Source organism: Heliangelus exortis, chromosome 11, assembly GCF_036169615.1.
Source record: "Heliangelus exortis chromosome 11, bHelExo1.hap1, whole genome shotgun sequence".
Lineage (NCBI taxonomy): Eukaryota > Metazoa > Chordata > Aves > Apodiformes > Trochilidae > Heliangelus > Heliangelus exortis.
This window is the reverse complement of record NC_092432.1, coordinates 20,765,134-20,791,850: the sequence shown is the minus strand read 5'-3', so window position 1 is coordinate 20,791,850 and position 26,717 is coordinate 20,765,134. Positions and strand designations below refer to the sequence as shown.

At 41.1% G+C, this 26,717-nt stretch overlaps 1 protein-coding gene across 2 annotated transcripts in view; it reads left to right on the top strand.

The window, feature by feature from the left end:
* TNFAIP8L3 (TNF alpha induced protein 8 like 3) overlaps positions 1-26,494 on the top strand; it is a 41,290-nt gene extending 14,796 nt beyond the window's left edge. For both annotated transcript variants that reach the window (XM_071755205.1, XM_071755206.1), the window contains one exon: positions 23,387-26,494. In XM_071755205.1, the coding sequence (XP_071611306.1) occupies positions 23,387-23,949 (563 nt within the window). In that variant the 3' untranslated portion in view covers positions 23,950-26,494. The remainder of the gene's footprint in view (positions 1-23,386) is intronic.
* Positions 26,495-26,717: the final 223 nt, after the last annotated feature.

Genomic DNA, 26,717 nt, shown 5'->3' with positions numbered 1-26,717 from the left:
AAAAAGCCAGCCTAAGTCATCAGCAAAGTGTACCTGGAGATCTGTTGTATTAACATATTGTATGGCTGCCAGCCATTTTTGACACCTAATGGCAAGCTTCCCTCTCAAAGAATACTGAAATATATCTCCTGTATGTAGCTGTAAATGCAGCTTGCCTCATGACTGCTGGAAGCATTTTATGGGTGTAAATTACACCTGGAAAAAAGGAATATGGATTTTTGGTCAATTAAAAATACACCATCTAATCCCAGCCTCCAGACTGGTGGTGTGTTGTTCTACAGCTTAACTGTGCACTGAGGCTAAGAGGCAAATTACTGCTAAGAGCAGCTGCTGAGGAGCAGATACCCTTTCTGGCAAACCTGACAATGTAATTTTATACATTTAGCATCTGCTTTATTTATTTTAATCTTTTTATAGCAAATCCCTATACAGCAGGGGAAAAAAAGTATTACAAAAGTAGAGCTATGACTATAACAACCTAGGAAAGACTAAACAGTCTTAGGAATCTGATTTTTAACTAGGAAAAAAACATTTAAATGTCAGAACCTGTGAGTTATAGTTAGCCTTACTCTTTTCTGTATAATGCTGTGTCTTTGTCCTGACACAGCTGAAGAAGACTGAGGGAGAAAAGCAATTAAAAAGGAGACCAACTTTTCCACTTACAAAAATGTGTGAAAGAAACAAAATTTGGTAGCTTTTAGTTTACATCTTAACAGATGGACTATTCAAGACTCCTGTTGTAAATTCCAGCCTCATCCTGACTCCTAAAGCAAAGCCTTTTGCCTTCCTCCCACAGACTCTGGTTTTCTAAGGGAGGTGAGATACATCCCAGCTGAACACCAAGGACCAGGTTTTGTGTTGCTCTGCTGAGTCTGTAGCCAGGAACACCAAATCTTTCATTGTTTTTATAAATTTCAGACTATAGCCAGACTAATATGTTCTCTTCAGTTCCAGACTACAGAAGGAAAATGATGGGGGTTTTCTCACAGTGACAGGAATCCAAATCAAGCATGGTCTTGGCTTTCATGTATCTGCAAGCAAGCTCACAGGAGCAGCAAGTTAGGAACTTGTGAACAGAAAGGTTTTGTTAAGTTCTTTAGTATGGGGGAGAAATGGGAAAAATAATTTTCCTTTCAGTGCTACAAAGTCACTCTGGGCTATGCAAAGAAAGCACATTAGAGCAAAATTACTGAAATACAACACTATAGAAAACAATTGGCATAGTGTTCAGCTATGCTGCTGCCAGAAATAAACCCTTATTTAAAATTCAAATGAATATCATCAAAGCTTGATTAGTTTAAGTATTTATCTACCTCTTTGACAAAGATAAAATACCACAACAAAAAGCAGTAAAAATATGATAGAACAGTTTTTCAAGGGACCAGAGTAGCTCACACTTCAAGAAAAGACTTGAACATGTGCCTGTTTATACTGGTTGGTCCAACAGTTTCTTGCTTTCAGACTACTAAGAAATATCTCTTCTTTAGAAAATAAACAAGGAAAAAAAAAAAAAAACAAAAACCAGAAAACCACACTACATATACAAACAAGAACTCCAATGCTGCCAAACTAATCTTAATCTTGAGGTCACAGAGTAAGACAGAATCCTTTAAATAGATAATCAGACAGACTAGTGGATGGGCTACAACACATTCTTGGTTTGCAAAGAATTTTATGGACTACCCTGCCAGATACCACGATATTTTCTGACTAAAGAAGTACAAATTCAGATTTTATATCTTATATTTGCTTCTGTTAGAGAAGAAAGGGGAGGGGGGGAACAACAACTAACAAAAAAACCCAACAAAAAACTTACATAACCAGCTAGATCTGCTTGCAGTTCCATGAGATAATGAAACAAAACTCTAGTAACCACCCTGAGAAACCCTGGTTCTACCTTTACCTGCTGCCAGAGCAGGATAAAAGGACCACAAAACCTGTACACAACCTGCAGCACTGAAGCTACTGTCTCTTACAGAGGTTTTCCATGCAAGCCCAGTGTGCTGCTATAGGCTGCACAGAATGGCCACCAGGTTAGACCAAGGCTCCTTCCAGCCCAGGACCCACTTCCTCACAGCAACAAATGCCCAGAGAAGAACAGAATGCTTTAAAAAAAAAAACAAAAAACCTTACAGCCTCCAAGCTCTCCCTAGTTAGAAAACACCCCAGTGGTACCCAGGAGCCACACACACCTTGAAAGTTGTACCTCCTGTGGGTCAGCCTTCTGATCACTGCCTTCTCCTCTGGGCTGCTTTGCAGGGAGTTCAGGCTCTGCCCCTGCCTCTCTCTCTTCCATTTAAAGCACAGGTGGAGCTGGGCAGTGAAACCTTTGATTTGCTGCTGGAGAGCACCTTGAGCTAGGGGGGAGGCAGCAGCAGCAGCAGCAGCAGCAGCAGCAGCAGCAGCAGCAGCAGCAGCAGCAGCAGCAGCAGCAGCAGCAGCAGCAGCAGCAGCAGCAGCAGCAGCAGCAGCAGCAGCAATGCCCTGGGGCCTGGACCCTGTCTCAGGGTCCCCAGGACAGGCTGCAGCACTGCCTTACCCCCTGGAGGTGAAGATGTGGGAGTTTTGCACCCTGGGAGAGGTTGTGAGCCTCACTTCAGCCAGGAGGCTATCAACACTTCCACAGCCTTCAATCCCTTCCACCTGGGGCTTTGTCACCTCCAGCAGCTGTGAGGATAAGCAACAGTGTTGTCTGCATCTCCCACGGCTGAACCTTTTGTGGGTTTCAGATGCACAGAGCAAAATCTGACTCCTGGGTTCATGTTATTTTGAGTAATTAATTAATTTCCATCCTTGCTTTGGTACTCTGAAGTCTGCTGTGTCTTCTCAGACATTCCCACGCTCAAAAAAGCAAAATACAAACAGCATAACAAAGACCAATCTTCCATCCTTTGCAGAATTAAAATTAAATCTGCAGCTTTAACAATGTCATGTGCAAGTAGCAATTGCAGGGGAGGGCTACATAGAAGGGCATAAAAAAGTTTCTGCAAGCATTAAAGGAATTTGTTTTTTAATTGGACTTACAGCTGTCAGACCATTTCTAAAATTCTATTAATACTTTCAAAAATCAGTGACAGCATAGTTTGCCTTACACTGTAAAATCAGTTAATATATGAAATAAGTATCTTCAGAGTACAGTAAAGCAAGTTAAATGCTCAATATATTTTATTATCACTGTGGGGATAAGCATAAATACTATTTTTTCTATTAATAGATTAAATTTTGGTTATTAAATAACACTGAAGCAGAACCTAATCTCGAAGTTTTATTTTTGTAAACTTCCCATCAAGTGAGGAAGGAGTTAGCACTAGACATAAGTAACGATGTGTGGAGGAAGCATGAAAATATTTTCTAATGAAATACAAGTTTTTTGAAGTAGCTGGCAGCCGTTATCAGCTCTGTGGAAATTAAATGCTCCAGTGTCATCTTGAGCTGTGAATATCAGAGTGTTAGAGCCTGCAAGGGACAGAGCACTGGAGTAGGCAAATGGAAATTAAAAACTAACCTTCTATCCCATGAGCAGGTTAGAGGTGGAAGTTCTCAGCCTGGAAATGATCTCATTTGGGTCACTTTGACATCCTTCAACACATCTTTCATGGTTGCTAAGAAACAGCACCATTACCACAGAGTAGTCATTCCTGCTCCATTCTAAATTGTAGTTAATTACCCTATGTGTGAAATAGGATTACTAGCATGAGTAGGAAGAGAGAAAGTTTACATTTAAATGCAACTGGAGACTGAGTATTCATCCTAAATCAAAATGTTCAAATGGCAAAAAGCTTTGGAAACTTCACACTTCTCAGAACGTTTCCTAATCCTTGGGTACAATAAAGGAATCGTGACTGGTGTGGCCCAACATCTGTCCTTCTGCAGACTTCAATGAAAATTCTCAGCTTGAGTGAGACATCTGATGGGTAGAAAGACAAAGATGATTCCATTGGATAAATTTAAAAAAAAAAAAAATGGGATTTGTTCTCTGACACGAATAACATATACAGCAGGAAAAGGTTTTTAGTTTAGGGGAAAGTGGGAAGTAAAATATGCTCTTGAGTTTTGTTTGGGTTTTTTTAGAAAATTTGAAGGAACATTTTTTGTATGAAAATTTAAAAAAAAAAATCCAATATAAGTTACTTGGGAATAAAACTGTTTAGGTTATACAAATGTACCTAATTATCCTTCTGCACTTCTTATTTACCCAAATAAGTATAAATATCATGATCGTGAAGAGAAATAAGTCTTGGCACTGTCATTTGCCAGGGAATTTTGTAATTAGTGCCTTTGTTGTGCATAAATGGAGTCAAAGGAGTTTTGTCATTTGATTTCCAAACAGGAGTGAAAATTTGGTATTTCATTATGAAAGAACAATGAATAAGTGCCTCCTATTTGAAGCTCAGGACAGATCTGTCATTATCTCTATCAAATTTGTGGTAGCAGTAATACTACTTTCTAAGTCACATAAAAGAATTTTAAATGCTTCAATAACTGATTACCATAAAAGCTTTTTTTTTTCCTTGCTTTTTTTTTTTTCTTCTGTGCCTAGATTTATGTGAAAGATTTTAATAACTTCTGTTCAGAGAGGGAAAGAAAAAGTTGTTTCAGAGTCTTTTCATTTCTCTTTTCTAAATGGGGATGTTACAGAAAGATTTTTCTAACACAAATGCAACAGAGTTCTCACTGAGCAGGCTCTCATAGACAGTAGGTGCTAAGGTTTAACATTAATAACCAGCTACACCCTACCAGACAGCCTTCATTTCCCTGGATATTTATTTATAAGCCCTAACGTGCATGTGTTGATTCAGAAGGAGACAACTGATGCACTTTGCAATATTGAAAAATATTTGTGTTCAGTATACTTTGAAAGCTTTCAAATTATAAATACGTAGAGAATGTTTAAAATTCTTATTTGTTGAATATTTGTGTGTGTGTGAGTGCATGTGTTTCTATTTCCAAACTGGGATTCACAAGTTATTACTCTGACTGTCTCTCAAGCCTCTGTTTTCCCTCCCCTCCGTGATGGTCTAAAGGTTGATACATCTTGTAAGAAATCAATGAAGATTTATTGCCCTACTGATTGGGATGTCAGAGGACTTCTGAGACATATTGTAAATAAACAGTTGGACAGAGGTGACGTTGGCTGTGACCCAAAAGAGAAGCCATGGTAATTTTTGGAGCAGCTAAGTGCTATTTTGGAAGTGAGCTCAAGAAGTAGCTGTTGTCTCAGGGGCAGAAGAAGGTTAAAGCTTATGATCAGCAGGGATGGATGCAGCCCTGACCTAGGGGAAGAAGATGCATTGAACAGCCACAAGCACATAACAAAATGAAATAATTCAGCAGAAGGCTTCCCCTTCTCCCAGTTCTAAGAAGTTTGTGATGGCAAAAACGGTCTCCATGCCTTACATTTCAATGGAGACCTAAGGTCCAAATACCTCTGAGGGTTCATATTGGTCTTAAACAATCTGAAGAGTTTTGCAGGGGTTCTTTATATGTTACATTACCCCTAGATAATGTAGGATTAAGAAAAATCTTCAATTCTAGCTACAAAAGACTATACATTGTTGGTCATGGTTGATACCTTTTACAGAAATGTGCTGGCTTGTGAGAATGCAGTGTAGAAAAGTTTGGTGCCCATTCCACAAAAATCTGTTTAAGGGCACGTGTTTAAAATGCATCTTTATGTATTTATTATAGTGTGCCATTGCCCTTGGGATGTCATTGTGACACTGTAGGGAGGTGTGGCATCATTCAGTGAAATGGTGGGGTTTGTTGCTGGGCCAGTGCACCATTTGATACCCGAGGGACTGACAGCACTACTTGAGCCCAGCACAGTGGCTTTAAAGTATCTTTTATGAGATTATTGTGTTGATAAAAGTATGAGAGTAGTTTAACTATCATAACCACAGACTCATCCACTGTCTTGTGAGTGCTGTTTGGCTGATGCCTCACAGGCTGCCTCACTTCTGGCTTGCTCCTGGGGACTTGTAAGAGTAAGAAATGAATTCACAGGGAGCAACCAGACCTCTGGCTGTCCATATAAAACGTGAAGGAAAAGCAGAGGTGTTCTGCACACAGATAGAAACTTTATTCTCCCTACCCAAGGCACATTATTCCCTACCTTACATTATTCAGCAAGAACTACCAGTGTATTGTCTTCCACACAGAGACTGTCCTAAAAGCACCAGTTTGGATGGTAGTTCTGTGCCTAGCAAACTTGAGATCCTGAAACCAGCCTAAAGAAGTCTTTATTGAAAACAGCAGATCTGGTAAGTGCTAGCCCCTTAATTTATGATCCCATGGAGCAGCACTGACAGGGTAATTCCACTCTGGAGAGCACTTTGTGTCAAGCTACACCCTGCCTGCGAGTCTGAGGACTGTCGAACGTTGTTTCAGGGAAGGTCTTGTAAAGGTTGGTGGAGATGTGGATGTGTGACAAATGGATTTGGCTTCACGAATCTGCTGGCTGAAACCTCTGCATATGGCATGAGCAGTGATAGCTGCTGTTAAAGCAGAGGAATTGTAGCAGAAAGGGAGGAGCTGGCAGGACGCACAGACACCGGGCGAGGACTGCGTTCCCGCGTTCCCAGCGGAGCACCCTGGCAGATCTCTGTGCTCCAGTGTTTCAGCTTTCAAAAGCAGCTTTTTGAAAGAAAACAACTGTGGAATAGACACTCAGTTTCCACTTGACAGAAAGCAGCAGTTCAGACCAAATAACCATAGATTCTTTTTAGAGAACAACCCTAGAAATGAATCACGGAAAGGCAAAGCACAGAACAGGCTGCTGCTTCAACTGGCAACTGCAGAATGCATTTGTGTTGGGGTATTTCTGTCTGTCTTGTACAATAATAATTTTCATCACTTTAAATCATTTTTCTAAGTAACAATCTGGCTTCATTTTCCAGCACTAATGGAGGAGAAAACTTAATTCAAATCCTATAAATGATCATTGGTGACTAGATGAACCCGTAATAGAGCTAAATAAATAAGCCAGATACCCAAATGAGCATGCTATCTACTCCAAAGTGCTGGAAAAAAAACAAATAATTCTGATTAGTTTGGGGAGTGGCAAGCTTCCAACCCCAGCAATAAAGGCAGGCCCTATGTACTCTGGAGCAGGCTCACTCCTTTAGCACAGAACAGAGTGAACTCAGCAGCAGTGATGACTGGAGCCAGCTACAGGAAGGCTGCTCTGCCAAGGAATAAACACTCACCCAGTAGTATGCTGCACTGACTTCACTGGTTTGTTTCATTTTGCAGATTTATTGAATTTTTATCCAGTTGAGCACGCTTACGTAGCAAATTTAAACTTAGATAGTTCACTAGATTTTCGGTCCCTTTTTCACTGATAAATTGGAAAAAAGTTCATAGTCTGCTCTGGTCTGGTATGTCCACCCAGGTTTTACTTGTCTAGGCTGAGTCTTAGACTCTACTTCCTGTATGCTTTACCCAGGAAATAAATTCAGACCTCTGTGGAGAGCTGTGCATTTTTCCATGCTGTAGAGCTGGTACTAGTGGTATATAGCACATGGGCTGTGGTGCATAACCTCTCTGTAAACACCTGAGTTGCATCCAACATAAGTGGCAAAGGGAATGCTTTCTGGTTCAATAGGTTTTTTTGTTCTTCAGTTTTGGTTCTAATTAATCTGTCATTATTCCTCTGCAAACAAATCAAGTCCTGGAGGTACACCTGTCTTTTTACATAACTTGAACAGCATAAGCTCTACCACAAAAGTCAATTTTTCTGCGCTGTGATGTTTTCTGCAGGTTTTTTTAACATGGTCGTTATCAAAGAATGAGCAATGAAAATATAAACAAGCCATCAGAAGTTATGAGCTTTGAAGCTCTGCATAACAACTGGTCCTAAATACAAGCAAGAACTTAAGCATCAGCAGCAGTTATGTGGACAAGAAAGAAATCTTTCATGTAGTAAGTACCTACAGAGAGACTACTACTGATCACCACCACATGAAAGAATTCCCGAGAGGAGATGTGTGAGACTTCAGTCATATGAGGTTAATACATTAGCTAATCATGGAAAAGCAGAAGAAAGAAGGCAGAACACTGAGAAGTTAAAAAAAGACAGCCTGATTTAATTGGAAAGCATCACTCGGCTGGCTCCTTCAGTAAATGTTGGAAGCCATCCCAACTCTATATATTTAGAAGTGATATAGTTCGACTCATAAATAATTTCTTAATAAGCAACAGTTTTCCCAGAGTTCCTAATTCAATACTGCAGAGCTTGTGAGAAACAGGGCTGTTTCCTTCGTGTTACATTATTTTAAAACATCTCCTGACTTTTTTCCTGTTGCCTATTTTTGACGGAGAGTATCCCAATATTTGCATTTGGTATCCTTTGAAGTGACAAAGGCTGTGGACAGCAGGTAATAAAAAATGTTGGTACAAGTGTTACTGTCAGTCCTCTGGTGTCACAGAGGTGGAATTATAATATCATTAGAGAAATCTACATAAGTGATTGCAAGATTAGACCTGATTAAAAGGCAGTCTTTACACTGCTCAAAGACTAGCAAAATCCAGTGGTGCTGTGTTGTCATTAAAAGTGAACAATTTCCTGAGAAAAACAGAAAATACACGTGTATACACCTATTTATGCATATATAGATAGACACTCAGATTTTTGGTCTTTTTGCTTCGGTTTGGTTGTTGGCTTTTTTCCAAAAGGACACTGAGTCTACAAGACCAAGGTCAGTATCAGCTGTTAGTTTGCAGAGGAGCAGAGAGATGGATTCCCTATTGCACAATAGGAACAATTCACTTTTTCAGCCAAAATCTATGCAGCAAAGCTAATGGAAAGAGCAGACACAGGAAGAAAGGGCTGTTAGACAACCTGGAGGACTGACAAGAAATCATATGGAATTTTATCAAAAATACATGCGTTTCTAATAATATTTCACTTAGAATCGTTGAAATAAAATCTGAATAAATATCTGGAATAAAATAGAATCATTATAAATGGAAACATCTTCCATCAAAAAGGCTTAATAATGTCTAGCTGATATTAATGCCAGGGACAGTCCATAGTTTATTCATTTCCCTGTTCATAATTGCAGTTGATAAAACCATAATATTTGTGCAGACTTAAGTCTCTTTAGGTCCAGAGTGATTACTGTTCTTCAGGCAATCTATAAAAAAATAAATCTGATAAGGGGAATGCTCCCTCCCTTGGTATAGACCTGTGCTGCTTTATCAGTGCAGGTGGAACTATGCCAGTGTACACCAGAGGATTTAGCTTCTTATTTTAAAGAAGAGCAAATAATTTCTGAGGCTGGACCCGTGCTTTGGGACAGGAGGTATAGAAAATACCACAAATTCCTTTTGATTCTGGGTTTAGGTTTTTATGCCACTTCAGTGCAAATTTCAGCAGTGCTCTGACTAATCTTTGGTGTATTATTAGGTATGGCTATTATGCATTATATTGCAGGAACAAGGTTATTTGAGCACAGGCAAAAATTTAGGCCATGTTTAGAAAGATATGAGAGTGGGAGGAAAAAAAATAATAAGATTTTTTAATTCAGTTTCACGCTAAGGTCTATTCATTTTACTGAGAACATGCCTTAGAAAAAGGCAAAACTATTTACATGGAGAAGTTTAAGTAGGGCTTGGTGGTGAAATCCCTGGCTGTTAAGCATGTTTTGATTAGTTTCAACTTGCTTTGGGTTTAAAAAAAGTAACAAATAGTGCTGAAAATCAGCGAGGTGCCAAGGCTGGCAACTGGAAGTCCCCAAGCCGCCAGCCATTTTGATCAGGGCACCACTGAAAAGCCTGGTTTTGAGAGCTGTTTTCTGGCAATGGAGAAAGAAACTGCTTTTCATTCATTTTCTCCCCACTCCAGAGGGTTAGTCAGGGCTAACTGAGTAGAATGGGCTGGTTATTGTACCTGCTTGAAGTCCAAGGATTTTATATTTTTACATGGAGGTGGCTTTGCTGGTGTTACGAACCTCCTGCAGTTACTTAGGACTCCAGAAGTGTTACTTTGCTCAACTTATCTCTTAGATCATTCAGTTAATTTCTGTACATCTCAGTTAGGGAAAGCAAACCAAACAGCTTTACCCTCTGGAACTCATTCAGTAACTGTGCTGCAATGTAATGTTGCAAATTCTGCAAGGAATCGGAGGAAACTTTTCCTTCCAAATCTTTTAAATGTAAATGTCTGTTACAATAAAATTTAGCATTTTCCTCTTCCCCAGCAAACACTGTGTCTGAAATATTAAGCCAACAGTAGCCAACTTAAGCTGCAAGTCCAAAAGTACAGTAAAAGGCAGCAATTAGAACTGACACATTGGGAACTGCATTAATTGCAAAGCACATTTACTGGAAAGTACCACACTCTCTGTATTTGATGAGAAAAAAAAAAGAAAAATGTAGCTGTGAAAGGAATGACCCTTTTTATCTCCAGGGCTGTATCTATGAGTCTGTTTGGCATCCTAATGTGTCTAAAGTCTTACTTAAGAGCATAACAAATGGCTCATTTCTGGTGTCACTGCTTCTGAGGTACAGAAGTGCCTACAGAGAAAGCCCAGGTTTTGGATTCTGTGCAGGTGTTGTAGCTGAGGAAGCCAAGAGAGCCAGGCTGAAAGGACAGCAGGAGGTCCTCACAGAAGATTCCCTGCTGAGAATCCTTCATATTGCCCTGCATCTATCTGCTAACAAAGCAGGACCCAAAGCAGTTCCTGGCCACATTCACATTCCCCCAGGGGGAAACAGAGTCACAGCCCCAGTGCCACAACTGTTCTGCAGCTGATGAATGTTTTCCATCTCTGCTGCTGTACTGAGCAGAACACAGAAAAACCTATCCTGGAGAAAAACCTATCCAAGGGAGTGTTTGCATCTCCTCAGTAATTACTGTAAATCTGAAAAAAAAGCCCACATTATTTCATGGAAAGCTTTGGGTGGGTTGGGGGGCAGAGTCCATTTAGCTGGCACCTTTGCCACTGAAGAAAATTGGGTATGATTTCCAAAGGTGGGGGAAATAAACTAAGAGAGAAAGGGGAAGCTGATGTACTGTGTGTTCCTCAACACCTCCTATCTAATTTTTCCTCACCCAAGAAGGGATGTGCTGTAGATTTTCCAGGTGTCATGGATATCTATGCAGTATGCAGTCCTACAGTCAACCAAGAATAGAAGTAAAATGCTATTTAACTCCCAGCAGAATACTACATTTCATAGAAATACCCCATAGAAATACCATTTGGAACATGCTGGACATTTTCAGCAGTCTAAGCTAATTTTTGCCTGGGTTTTTATTTGAAGAATAAAATCCATTTTTCTTGCATAAAAAAGATGGGCAAAAGATTACAGAAGCAGGACCTGAAGAACAGCACATCATTATAGTTGCCCATATTTAACTAAAACCCATTAACTAGCATATGTGATAAGAATGACAGCCAAGAAATAATAAAGAACTAAGAGTTCAGAGATCTTATAAATCACGAGAGCTTGGTAGAATTAGCCTATAATACTTCAAATCTTTGGAGGTTTTTAATCATTTACTGCAGACATTTCTCCATTCCTATCTCTGAAACTGTGTTTTGCAGTCACTGCTTTGGTGACCTGTGACTTTGGTCTCTTCCCTTCTGAAGCTAAAGCAAAGACAATACCATTAAAAGTGAGCCCTAAATCTAGCTGTTGACACCAGTAATTTATATTCTCATATTCCAGATGAATTGCATAATTATTTTATAGAAAGAAAAAAGGAGGAATGAGGCAAGAACAGACACAGTAAGATGTCATCTTCTCTGTTTGAGAATTTTTCATAGTGAAAACTAAGCATAGCTGAAAGAAATCAGAAAACAGTCCTTCTCTGCATTTACTGATCCAATCCCCAGGCTGGAAGATAAGAGCCTGGGCATGATGAAGACATCCTTTTTGTATTTGGGACATGACTTCAGACAGCAGCCACTACACAGTGCATCAGTATCCTCTGGTAGCTGTGGGAAATAGAAGCAGTAACACCAGGAACCCTGTACAGAGACACCACGGTCTCAGAAACATTGTAGAGGGCATCTCAAAAAAGCAGCTGAGTGGAATACATCTTCTTTAAATAGCAACTGCCCTCTAGAAGAGTTAGGGAAGAGCACCTGCTGGATCTTAAAATCAGCCTTGGATGATAAATGCTTGGGGACAAACCTGAGGCCATAATGGAGAGCATCTTCAGAAAAATAATCTCCCTGTCATCCTTTACAAAATAATTTTACATGGACAGCTTAGGCAATTACCACTGATATAAGTAAAGATTTTCATTTATTAAACACTGAATATAGCAGAATTCTGAGCTACACAAAAGGAGGTAGAATCATGTTCTAAATGTTCTCCTTGTTCCTAAGGAGCCTTAGGATCTGCAGGTATGTTGGAAGCAGATCCTCATACAGCAAGGGCTCCTCTACAAGGTTCTATTTTCTTTATCTTAGTAAGGAAAATAAAAGCAAATATTTTCTTTGAAAACTTTGTTTCCTGTAGTTTATCTGAGCAGCCATCTAACTTTTTCTTACCACATCACATTTATTGCAGCTTTTGTAAGATTTTTTTCAGAAAGAAAACAAAGAGTGCTGCCTCCAAAAGCCCATTGTTCTGACAATAAACAGGCATTAAAAAGTATTTGCTTTTTAAAAATTAAATGGTAAAATAATTAAGCAATTAACTTACACCAAAAGTGTCAACACAGGCACATCTAAATTCATACATTCAAGTTGATGTTTTTTAAATACTGAAATATGCCACATTTTTGTATTGTGTTGGTCTGGTTTTTATTCTGGAATAAAGCAGATAACTGCAGAATTGTCAAGCATCTCTAGAATTTACAGACCACAGTCATCACAATTTTAATCAGATTTATCAGCTGCTATTTGACCAGTTTGCAAAGCAGCATAATTATTACACTGTTCAGATTAAGAAAATCAGTGCTGGTCTGAATAAATTCTTGTGGCATATCATCACATTTATAGACCTGTGTTTCAAGCTTTTTAATGATCTCAGTTAACCAAGAGTCACTGGATACAAATCTCTCTTCAGTTGCTGTCTTAGGCTATAAGTCCTGAGTTTTTGAGTTTCTAGAAGCTTTTCTGAGTTCCTAGAAGAAAAAGCTTCAGCCAAGCCTGAACATCAGCACAGGACCAAAAGGTAGGCAGTGACAGCTGACTTCCTTTGTCCCTCCTCTTGCTGTCTGTGTTTGTCAGAACTCTTGAGAGCTGTGATGCACTGCTTGGATTTCCATGCAGTCTCTCACTATATAAAAGGCTTCTGGCATCTGGAGTTTTATTTCTTTGATAAAAGCTTTCCACAAGCCCTTTCTGTGTACATTAAAGTCAAGCAAGTGTCGACTGATGCAGCATTACACCAGCACCACTGGGCTGCACTTCATGGGAGCTCACAGGGTGGGAAGCCAGAGTCAGAGGCTCACTGGGTGCCTCTTTGCTCTAAGAAAAAGTGATTTGTATCATCAGCCTCTCTTGCACTGGAGGGATGGTTGTTAAGCCTGCTGGAAGGGTAAAGCAGCCTGGAAAGCTTCTGCTTGTGTTTTCTCTGTAGGCATGAGGGTTTTTTGAGAGAGAGCACTGAAAAGCAGAGAATGGTAAATCATCTTTAGGCTTGAGGACAGGACAGTCAGACAGCTGAAATATCATTCATGCAGATCTCGAACCGAGGAGGAACAGAACTGACTTAAAAATCCACCTCACTGAATTCTGTATCCTTCCACGTTTTGCTCATACTGTAAGACTCAGCTTATATTTTCATTAGCCTATACTAAGGTTTTCAAATTTTTCCTTTTTATTAAAAAAATTCTGGATAAAATCCTGGTCAGTCTTCATGACAGTATTTCAGAAAACAACTATGAAGAATACAGTGGGTGGTCTATTTCATGTGGGCTGGAGACATTCTAGTCTGTGTCTTTTTTTAGAGGGATGGAAGCCATCACATGCTCCATTCTTTTGCATCTTGATCAGCTGCTTGACCTGACACTGCAGATGAGCAGTGCAGAGCACATCACCCAATGGATATATTAAGTCCAAATTAGGTTTCATCGTAAAGGAAAACAAAGTTATAGATCACATCTGAGGCATGAGGCTGTATGTGCTTTCTTCCTACCAGTAAATTCCCAATCAGATGCACAAAAACTTGTAAAAGATGGAGAGTGTGATGAATTCCAGCTGCACTGACCAGCATTAATTTTTCCTGTGATCAGGAGTTTTCCACTTAGAATCTGGGTTGGCCATCTCCCCAGCAGCTAATCCTTCTCTAGAGGCAGGAGGGAAGGAAAAAAAAGAAAAACATGGCAAGGATTCCATGGAGCTTCATATTCTGTAACTGGGGTTCTTTTGGTGTTTTGTTTTTAATAAATAAAAATTAAAAATTACCAGGCAAAGAGTTGAGCATTGTTTCAAACAATAAGTAAATTGAGATTCTTTTAGTGCTGTTGTCCTCTTCTGGGAGCAACAATAAACAGGCATAAACAGTCTCTCTCCCTTTCTAAGTATTCATGTCTTTGCCTTTTCAGTTTCTGCTTTGCTTTTGGTAAGAAATACTTTTCTAGCATTTTCAGGCTGAAGACAAGACACTGATTTCACCCTGGCCTGACAGCAGTGATGCCTTCAGGTTACATTTTTCTTGTAAATGTATTCAGGGTGCCAGTGTTTGTGCATGGAAAACTGTTTCAGTATAATAGATGCTTAATCTGGAAAAAAACTAACCAACCAACCAAAACCCACAACCAAACTACAAGGAAAAGAAATCTATTCCTTTGCTTGTTGGCCAGGATAACCAGATGACATTTAAATTTTTTTTTTTTTTTTACTTGTAACACCAGAGGTTCATTTATAACTACACCAATGAACTACCTCATTGAAGATGGATTCTACCACATCAGATGGTTCTAATCAAAACAGTTTCAGCAGAACTATAATGGGACTGTCTGTTGGAAGTCTCTAAAGAAATCTTTAAACTTTTAGTAGGGAGAAAAAAAAAAACTTCAAAAGCATTAAAAGAAACCAGAGCAGTCGCTGTTCAGACACTGATATAAGAAGCTCTTGCTCAGAAAGGGATGCCCTTAGGTCTTTCATGGGCTTGCACAAGCAACATTCCCATCTGGTATTGTCCATGTTGTAAAGCTGCTGCACAAAGCATCAGCTAATTGGAGCTGGGAGAAACAAAACCCCATCTGATGGCAATGACACTCCCTCTGCCATCTTTGTGCAGGCAGGACATGGGCCTCTTTTCTCCACCCTGTTGTGGTAAGCAAAGTGTAATAGATAAAGCGTGGGACAGCAAAGCCAATATTCTCCCCATCCTACAGCAGGACACAGAGCAGAAGGTGCTGAGGCAGCTGGCACTGGGGCAGAGGGACATGGGGCACAGAGAGCAAGGGATGCTCTGCAGCCAGGAGGGTCACTGGGATGGTGAGGGGTCCTGCAGGGATGCTGGTGGGATCCTGCACGGATGCTGCTGGGGTCCTGCAGGGATGCAGTGTGGGAGCTGCTGACCCCCCCTCCTCTCCCTCTGGATGTGGCTCATCCCGGTGCAGCTGGGGATCCCACCTGGCCAGGTGCACTCTGACACCTCCTGCAGTTGCAGCTTGTTATGGGTTTTTTGAAAGTCTGCTCACCTTGACCCGATTTAGCAGAAATACTTTTTCTCCCATTTTCTTTCAGCTTTCTGTTAAGCTACAGAGAAATCCCAACTTGGAGTTCCACAGCATCTTTGGACCTGCTGTCTTTGGGGTCCCAATTACTTGCTTTCTCATGGAATTTTCTACATCCCTAGAGCATAGACACGGTTATTTTTCATGCCATTCTTAAGATACTAGAGTCAAAAATAGAATTACTCTCTGTCAAAAGCAAGAGCATTACTTCTCAGGAGAAAGAGCATGTACTGCAACAACAAGCAGCTTCAAGGCACAAAAATAAACCCTCAGAATTTTCTTCCTGAGGGGACAAGAAATGAGGGGAAAAAAGAAGAAATCAGTGAAGCAGTACACAATAACCTGTTTCCTTGCTGCACTTTATCTGTTTAAAGCACACATATTGCACAGAGGCCTTGTTTAAAATCCAGCACCAATACTTCCAGGCCTCACTTTCCTAACAGATCATTACTAAATTCCCACTGGCTTCTGCACGCTAAAGAGACTTCTGTGGAAGGAATAGAAAACATCTGAGCTACCAAAACACAGGGAAATCTGCACCTTGTTCTAACCAGGACTGCTGGCTGTGGTAACTGCCAGGCACCAAGCCCAGGATAGTGAGGTGATTCTAGCTGCTGTCTTCCAGGATGTGCAGCTGCATCCCCCATGCTCAGATAATACAGGCTGGACGTGCTGTTGCTCAGTGCTTGCAATTTTATTGCCCCTCTTCAAGTTTTTGCTCAAAACAGAATCTACCGGTTTGGAAAGTGATCATAAAATAGCACTGCAAGCAGCTTCTACTGTTGCTACAGTAATTGCATCTGTATATAAAAAAAAAAAGACTGTTATAAGATCTTCAAAGATTTCTCCTGGATTATCAGTCTCAGTGACAAACGATACTTTTTTCAAGAAAATCCTTTTCTTTCTAGATAATTGTGAGTTTCATGTGGAAGAACATGATGGTTGAGTCCTTTCAGAGAAACCTATGAGACTTTTTTCCTTAACAAGAAAATTGTTTTCTCATTCATTATGTGCCCTCTGCTCCCCCAGAGACCATTCTTTCTAAGCAAGAAACAGTTCCTTAGCAGATATCAAAGACCTTGTTTCTGTTCTCTTGTGAAAATTACATGCCCAGACATTCAAACAAGCATAACTTTCCTATGGAGGTAATTATTTGTCTAACCAGACATTTTTACTACATAGGCACCATGATACTTAGTTTTAAATGCCCTGTCTTTATAAGGAAGGGGTATGAAATGTGGAAATAGCAGAGAACACAAAGGAGGTTAAACACAGAATGTTTCAGAGACTGAAGTTAAACTCATTGACAGTTACTGCTCAGGATTTGGTCATTAAAATATACTGGGGGTAGGGAAATCACTGGAAGTCCAAAGGCAAAAAAATCCTAATCAGTTCAAGATGTCCCCTGTGTGAGCTGGGTTTTGTGAGCTCCCCATGCTTACCTGAGATCCTGCTGTAACATTTGGCCGTGTCAGCATGACTCTAACTCTAAAAGACTTTCTTTTAACCAAAGTTAGCATTTAAAGAAAACAAAATAAAACAAAACCCCACTGATGTAATGACAAATATCTGTCTCAAAATACAGGAACAAGATGAATAGCTCATTGCAAAATCCTTCTGCATTCCCCTTCCCTAAAGATCAACCCAGGCCATGTCTTGGTCTATTATGACTCAGCCTATTGCAAATACCTCCCTTGGCAGACCTCTGCACTCAGTGTGCAAGTGTGTTTTGCAGTGTCAAACCAGCATTTCTTGGTCAGGGATTTTCAGCCTTTTCAATGCATTTTGCACTTGCTACTGGCATCATGAGCTGATACTGAAAGACTTTAAACCTGTTTATAAAATGCAGTGCTCAGTTTATCAAAAGCTCTTTTGGTTGTACAGTACAGCTTAAAAAAACCCCCAAACAACACAGTATTTTACTGTCACTCCTGGCAAACAGACTTACTCATTTCTCCAACACCTGAGCACGCCCAGATAAGAGCAAAGCCTTGTTCATACTCTGTGTGTGTACCTCAGGGTGCTGTGTAAGCAACTTCTGCACTGTTTACACTTTCTAACAAGTGCCAGAAGTTAACCAGATGTGTTTGCTGCCTTGGCAGAGCTTCCCTGCATGCTGTAAAATGGGAGGTGTAAAGTTGAAAGTGTAGGCTTGGAAGTCACTCTTCAAAGACACCATTCCCTGTGCTGCAGCCCAGCTTAGGTTTTTTGTTCTAATATATGTTATCAGATTTTTTTTTTTTTAAAATAAGAGCTTTGGTAGCCACTTTCATGCTTGCAGGTGCCAAGCTTGTACTGGGCTGGGTCATTAGCAAAGCAGCTGCTGGCTGGTACCTCTGTTTGGAGTGTGACAGTGCCCGAGGATGGCCCTCACCAAGCCTTTTGTCAGGGAGTGGTTTCCTCTCTCACAAGCTGGGTGCAAGTTTTCAGGACATGCCTGAGCGTGCTGTCATTTGACATTTGTCGTGTCACAGAGCAGCCACACGAAATCACAGCCCCGTGACAGCTGTGCCACTGTAACCAAGGGAGCTCCTGTGAAGGTTTCCAAGCTGAGGGCCAGTTTCAGCCACAGGACAATGCTTTTATCCAGCCACCATTTGCCAGCTACTGCTTTTAGACACGGGTGAAGCCCAGTGGTGAAGTTCAAGTCCCAGCCAGCTACTGGGGGTAGCAGGAAAAAAGCTGAGCCAGCCCCTTTCTTGGCAACCCCAGCAGAGCTGATGGAAAAAGCAGCTGAGCTCCTCTCCCCTGGATATCATCTCTGGAAGTGTTACAGAGACAAGAACAGCAGCTAAGGGCTCATTCTCTCCCCAGCCTAACTCCACCTCTGCCAGGTACTAAAAGGCACACTCCAAAAGCACAGCAATGTATTACTGGTGAAGTAAGTGCCAAATACAAACCAGCCCCTGAAATAAGAGTGTTCCTGGGAATCTCCAGTTGCTAGACTCCCAGACAGTGGTGTTTGTTTTTTCTTTTTGCAGCATGACTGGTGCTTGTATAGCACTGAAAGGAAAAATGGTCTTTCCCTTTTTTTCCATTCAGTCATCTTCCCTCTGTACAGGGCTGGTGCTGCCATTTCCAGCACACCAAAGTTTTGCCTTCAGATGTTGGTCTGTGTTCTCCAAGTATCATATAATTATCAGTCTGTAATCTCCTGTTCCACTATGGAAATGAGCAACCCTTTTATGTTCATAGTAACAATTTGTAAGTGTTAAAAGTGTGAGCACCAAGCCCCTGGTGCTTACACATGTTTAAATTGGCCCTCCCTGAAAGCTGATCTATTCCATCTGGTCAGTTGGATTTCTTGGCTTAAGGTTACTGGAAACACTGAATGTTTCTTCTGCAGTGATCCTGTAGCTGTCCAAGAGTAATACATACACTTAGAGCTATACCCTGGCTGCTCACTACTAAAATACTCTGGGAGAAGTGCTTTTAGTGCATTTTTTTCCAATCCACTTTTAGAGCTATTTTGAAATCCCGAGTTCTGCGGTTCACTTTTCTAATCAATCTTATGGCATGTAAGTGATACTTGGAGGATAAATAAAACAAACAAGTTTGCAGCTCTAAACATTTTGTCTGAATACTGCAAATTAAGCAACTAGATTTTTTTGCTGCTTGTGTTTCTACATTCTCCTTTTCAAATCTGCACTAGCCTTTTCTTGTCATTACAGCTTTACCTAACAGCTTAGAAAAGTTTCCTGCTCTTATTTTCTTCAGAGGTTATTTATCCTTTATTAACTATTTATGTCAAGAAAATGAGGCATTACACAGAAGTGCAGTTATACTGAACATTAATTTATCAACATCAGCAGCAACACTGGATTAACAGTTCAGATATCCACTGCTCATGGGACAGCTGCCTCATTCCTTCTCGTTGGCATTCCCAGACTCTCCGGGCTCTGGAGCAGCTTTATCATTAGGTTAAAATACACAGATGCAGGCAAACTGGGACATCCATATCATTAACACAGCACATTCCTACCACAATTTTCATAACTCAGCTTTCTCATAGAGTCACAGGCTCCAAGAGAGTGCCTGTCCCTTGCCTTAGTCCTTCTCCACAAGCCTGAGCGACTGCTGGCAGCTGCAGAGATGCCCACGCTTCCAGCAGCTCTGCTGACTCCCTGAAGCCTGCCTTTTGTTGCAGAGGCTGCACTACGTTTGAAAACTGAGGATTCAGGAGTATTAAAAATATTTCAGCCTCTTCATCATCTTTCCTTTCCTTTGTATTTCCCTCCTGTTAAGATTCAGCCCTTTGCTAACTCAGAGCACAGCTGCAGCACAGACGCAGGAACCGTCCACCCCCCCTCCACAGACCCATCCCACCACCACACATTCCTCCCATTGCAGTCTCCTAATGTTTTTAGCTCAGGCCTTTAAATTAAAGCAGCTCAACTCACCTCTCCACGCTGCTCTCAAGCTCACACAATGCCCCCACACGTGGAGTGCTTGGCAGTGACTTGAAAACTCAGCCCAGCAGCATCTGCTGGGAAGGGGGAGGTGGATGCACTGCAGACCAGGTGAGATCAGGGACTGAGGTAATTGAGGAACGAGTAGAAGCTGCAGCAGGCACCACAGGAGCAGCTCCCAGTGTCAGACCTGCCTCCCCAGGTGTGACAAAAACAAAGATAGTGCCTTATACCCCTGCTCTCCAAGCGAGCCCACTCACGCAATTAAAACTCTCTGGACAGACTCCACAAAAACTCCACAAGTTAATTCCTACTCTCTCCGTTGTCACCTCAGAAGCAGCACTCCCTCCAGAACTCACTCCAACCTCTCTTACAGACATTTGCCAGGGGATTAAATACCCCAGCTTTTTTTTTAGGTTTTTGTCTGAGTGGCTAACTGGGAGGGAAATGGATTCACGTGCTCAGGGAGTTTGTTTCCATGTCCATGAAATGGCTTTCAGAAAACGTCGACTGTGATGTCCCCTGGGCATAGTAGGAGCATGTTCTGGGTCACTGGTTCTGCCATGTGTTTTGTACAAAGTGGCTGAATGGATATTTACATGAAAGTAGTATTGCCAGCAATTTATTTCTAACCATTTTGTACTTGGTACAGCTAACTGGAAGCAAAATACTTTGAGAAGAGTACAGATGCTTTTACATTTTACTCTCAAAAATTCTTAAAATACAAAACTCTTAAACCCACTCTCTAGAGTTGCCAAACTTTTTCCACACTTCTGTTAGTTATTAAGCAACTCTGTTATTAGGCAATCCTGTTATTAAGTTAAGTGGATGTGAGACATCTCTGTCATGTTCAGCACCCTGTGCCAGAAGCTGGGCTGTCCTGGTGGGAAGCAGTGAGCAGCCTGGCTTCCCACCTCTTCCTGCCTGCAGCTGGGTGGGTGCTGCTCCCTCTCTGGGTACCACAGCTGAGGAAAGTGCAGGTCTGAAGAGCTGCACTTTTTGCATGGATGGGTGGATGGAAGCTTGCTGTGGGATAAGAGCCAGGAGTTTGAATATAGGAACACACCCCAGAACCACTTTTTTGTGTAGCCAGACAAACCTCACTTCTGATGTTCTATTAGAAGCTTTCACGTACTAATTTAGCATCAACTTTTGCCTCTTTGACCAGATGGGAAGGAACCTGTATGCATGCCCAAGGTGCTGGTGGTTGTGCTGGTCCTGGCTCTCCCACAGATGTGCTGGCACACCAAAGGCACGGGGTGTGTGGCAGGGACCAGCTCACCTCCTTCTGTGCATCCTGGCTGCAGGCTTTGCTTGGTGCTGCTGAGAGCTCTGCAGAGAGCTGAGCGTGGCAGGAGCCAACTGGGCTCTCATCTGGTGAAAATGACACAGAGACTGAAGTGTCATGAACATAAGTACAATTAATAGTCTGAAAAGCTGATGCAATTATTCTGAGGTTTTGATCGAAACCAGTACTAATCAACGGCGTCCACTCAGTCATTTGCAAATGCTTCCTACAGAAACAGACACTAATATTAATTTTCCATTTTAGTGTGTCAAATGCACGTAATTATTCATCACAGATACTATTTATATACTCACATACTGCTAAGTGAAAGAATGCTTTCATCCTGGCTTTATCATTTCTAGATTAAATCATAGTTTTTCTACTTCCTCCAGTCAGCAGCTCAGCCCCACAATTTTCTTTGCAAATGACAGGCAAGTCTTTTAAGCACATTGAATTATTTTTTCCAGGTGGTGGTTTAGTTGAAATTAAATGTTACTCTTTCACATTGCTCAGCAGTACAGCTGTAGCACAAGAAGAAAGATGACAGATTTAATATTCTAGCTAACTTGAAAAACAGAATTTAAGCAGAAGACTATTTAAATTCAGAGTCTATCTTCTGCAAAATGGGCACTAGCACCCAGCACTCCTGGTGGCACGGGGAAGCTGTGGCTCAGACTGCACCACAAACACCAACAGACATCGTGGGGTTCTCTTGGTTGAACATTCATCTTCTGAGAGCTCAAAAGGGCCTCCAGAGCTGACCCGACCACCTTAAGCCTCACACAGACTCCAAAGCCAAATCAGCACTGGAAGCTCTGATTTTTATTGGTTTTTTTTCATCTCCTTGTGGTTTGATTCCCCAGCAGCTGGGGGAGGTCAGTTATCTCCATCCCCCTCACCCCAGACAAGGCTCTGGGCTCCGGAGCAGAGGGAGGTCCCCAGCTGGCAGGGGAAGATGTGCATGGGTTCTGTGTCAGCAAATAAGAAACAGGAGACAGGAGGGAAAGGTGATGAAGGGTTTCTTAGCAGAGAAGCCACTCTGCCAGTGCTGGCCCTCATCTCACCTGCTGTAAGCCTTGAGTCTACACCCCCTCCTGCTCACGTTTTGCTGCAATGTTAAAAGGGCCTTTGGTCCAACAGAGCCTTTAGTACAGCAGTATTGAACTGGATTATTATTTTAGATTAAATCCTTCTGTTTCCTTCACTTTGTCCACATCAGGTCAGTTAAAAACCAACATTAACACGAAAAACTGAGTAAGGTCAAATTAATCTTTACCAATATTTGTAGAAGCTCATTGGATAAAGTCCCATAAGAGTAGCCACATGCTCAGGTGCTATGCTGAGTGAAACTTGCACAGCCTGGGTAAAAGACTTTAAGTCCAAGATGTATATTTGATAAATATAGAGCAAATAGCTGAAGGATTTTCATGTGGCAGGAACAGAAGCACCAGAGTTTTACAAAAATCACATTCTGTAATTTAGCAAATTGGTAACAAATGGGAAAGGCATCATTACTGGAGATTAAAGCAACATATATCCACTATTAGGAAGCTGCTTTATTAGCCCTTATCCGAGAGCCTGCTCAGCATGCCCGTGAAACAACAGTGCCCCCCAATGACCAAAACATAATTCTTTCAGGTTCAGATGTTTGTCAGCAACTCATTTTGCTCATCTCTGATTACGTGCTGTTTTGAGCAAAACATCTCTTATGGATCTCTCTGCCAATAAAGCTATAATATTGAAATTGAAAATTAAGACTATCCGAGAATCAGCATGGATATCACCTACCAGAACATCCTGTTCTCTGTTCATACACAGAAAAACCTCAGTGACAGCAAAACCTGAAACACTTCAGCCCGAGACCCCACGGAGAGCTGGAAATGCAGCGTTGCCAGTGTTCCCATTCTGGCAACCCTGCCTGTATATAAGGGTCAGCTTAGGATGGAATATTTCAGCTAGGCACACAGGTACACTACTTCTCTTAACTGATTGTGAAAATTATTCACCAAGTATAATCAATGTTTTCCCTCTGCTACCCCAAAACAGGTCCTGATGGCTTCAGTTCCAAGAACCTTGCACTGCAAGCCCAGAAGAAGATCCTGAGTAAAATGGCAACAAAAACGATGGCTAACATGCTGATTGATGACACAAGCAGTGAAATCTTCGATGAGCTGTACAAAGTAACAAAGGAACACACAAGAAACAAAAAGGAAGCTCATAAAATTATGAAAGACCTGATTAAAGTGGCAATAAAAATTGGGATCCTGTATCGAAATAACCAGTTTAACCAAGAAGAGCTGGAAATCGTAGACAAGTTCAGGAAGAAGCTGAACCAAACTGCCATGACAATTGTCAGTTTCTACGAGGTGGAATACACCTTTGACAGAAATGTTCTGGCAGAACTTCTGCATGAATGTAAAGACCTCGTGCACGAACTCGTAGATCGACACCTGACCCCGAGGTCCCACGGGCGCATCAACCACGTCTTCAATCACTTTGCAAACGTGGAATTTCTAACTGCCCTGTACAGTCTTGATGGGGACTGTCGGCCGTACCTCAAAAAGATCTGTGATGGCATCAACAAACTGCTTGACGAGAAGGTCCTTTGAAGCTACGCTCAAAAACCAAGAAGCCAACCAAAAACTTCTCCCCAGAACTGGACACACTTCATGAGCAAGTGAGCTCCCTTCCCACTGCTCTCTTACTACAGGCTCCAGCAGGGTCCAGAAGGTGCTCACCAGGTTCATGAAGTAGAAAACTCGCATCAGAAAGCGATCAGTTTTAGTATTTTGTTCAGAGAATCCAGTCTTTTCCAAGGAGCAAAGTGAACAAGGACACACTTTTACTGCTCAGAAACAGATTGCTATACGCTGTGACCCTACTAGCTCTGTGTGCAAGGCTGAACGTGTGAAAAGAAAGAAAACCCAAATGCACAGCTATGTAAAAATAAAGAGGTGAAGGCAAAAGATTAATGCATGGAACTTCCCCCAGGCTGCCCTTGGTGCATATGTTTTTATTATTCCCATGCAAACTGAAAAAGCATAGACAGAAAGTATGGATTCAGCTCATTCCTTTCAGAAGCATCAGGAATCAGTATGAGGTGGCATCTCTGATTTTGCACAGTATTTAATTCCAGTAGTTGAAAAACAATGCAGACGGAATAGAAGTGGAAGAAAATCTAAAGAGCTGCTCTGAAGCATTATTTTCACTAGAGAGATTTGGTTTATAGAGAATAATTTGGGTTGAAAGGGACCCCAAAAGTCACCTAGTCCAATCCCCCTGCAGTGAGCAGGGACACCCTCAGTTTTATACCTCAGGTTTATACCTGGCTAACAGCAGAGAGAAGGTTTCACTTTAATTTTGTAAAGCAGTTCAGTGGTTCAAGCTCAAAGGTAACCAGAAAACCAGATAAAAGCAGTGCATCAGCTTCCCCTCTCTCAGAGGTGTATTTGGTAACGTTGGACAAGTTCAGGCTGCTGCTCTTTGTGGTTCTGTTGCTCTGCCTGACAGAACAAAAAGTTCTTTGGAAAGATTTTGAAGCTGCACTTGTGAAGAACAGCACGACTGAGACACCAACAGAGCTACAAAGCAGAGTTTACATCCCCAGCTCTCAAAATACTCAGTCTAGATTAAAGTCTCAGTTGAACAGGTCCTTGATGTTAATCTGTGCCTACAGTAAAACAGAGATGTGATAAAAAGGAACCCCATCTGCTGAGCTTGTGGTGCCACCTAAGTGTCACATAGCCACAGCAGCTTCCAGAGAACAATGATGAGCTACTTTTCAGTGTTTTCAGTGATTTTTTTTTTTTTTTTTTTAAAACAAAATGTACTGATGTCTTCAAATTGAAAACATTTTGGAAAGAAATACTGGTCTCTGTACAGCTTTGTCAGGATTAAGGGAAAATGGGAGCAGATCAGATATGCCAGCTTGCCACTTGCAGCAGGTGCTAACTGACCCTAAGTAAAGGAATTATGTTTGGAAATCTCTCCTCCCCTTACCCTCTGTATCTTATCCTCCAGACTCAACTCTACATATTGAGACTTCAGTATCAGGTACTATCTCCTTCTAGTTGACACAGACAGCAGACAAACCCATTCTCTGGAGGCCACACCTTCCATACCACATATATCTAATACAGAGATGCACGTATTTGAAAATAAACAGACAAGAAAATTTATTTTAAGAGCCATTTCTTTCTACAGAATACCTACAGTGTTGATCACCCATTACTTTAGGATAAGAAAAATTAATGTTTCTCATTTAAACTCCTAAATACTACGGTGGCAGAGAAAACTGTTCAAAATTTTGTTACTATTGTTTGCTCTTTTCTTGCACCAAAATAACTGTATTGTATCCCTTACAAGGACAATTTTGAATATCACACCTTTATTCATTTGTGAATACATATTCCTAGTTCACACATTCACTAGGGTTGTGCTCGATGGATTTTGTGTCCCAGAACTAATCTTGGAGCACAGCACAAATGGCAGCACAAGACGTTACCACATCAGTTTGCAACAATATTGTTTCCCCCACATATTTCCTTTAATCCTAAAACACATATTTAGCAGCACAGAAGATGGACAATTCCTTTGCAGCACAGCATAGCAATGAGATATCAACACTTGAGGTTGCAAGCTTAGCCATTTGCAGAGCTGTATCCACATGCACCATTAGCTGCATTTTTTCCAAGCACGTTATGTGTCAATTGATGCTTTTGAACAGCATTTATTGTATCCAACACTTCTGTCCCAGTGCACACCTCAGATTTTGGGTGTTTTGTTTCACTTGTGGCAAACAAATTTTTTTTTTTTTTAAGCCAGAAAAAGATTATTCAACATTCAAGATGTCCAAAGGAAAGGGATATCCTGTATCTGTGACCTTCTTGTGTGTTGCAAGTATCAATATTCAGATTCTGATATCTTAGACAAACCAGCTCAACATCTGTTGTTTTCTTTATAAATCTGAGTAGCCTTAAGGAACATGAATGTTTTCAAGTATTTCTCATACTTGCATATCCTGTATATTCATTGTTTACTTTTGTACTTGTAGCCTGGTATGTAATGACACTGCCAAAATATGGGCAATGTTCAGGTCACTTAAGTATATGATGTATTATCATATTTGTGGATTAAAAATGTGTGATCACTGCCCTTTGTTTTCCTCACAATTTAATCGTTCCACCATCCAATATAAACTGAAATTAAGAACAATAAGAGGAGGGAACTCAGGTAACCTAAGTTTTGTCACCTCCAGCTTTTGCATCCTGGCTGCTCTCTGATGACCAGATTTTATGAGAGGAGGATGCAGATGGACAGTTTAAAAGAAAAGTGTAAATCTGCATTTCTGTTGCATCCCACACAGGCAATACAACCA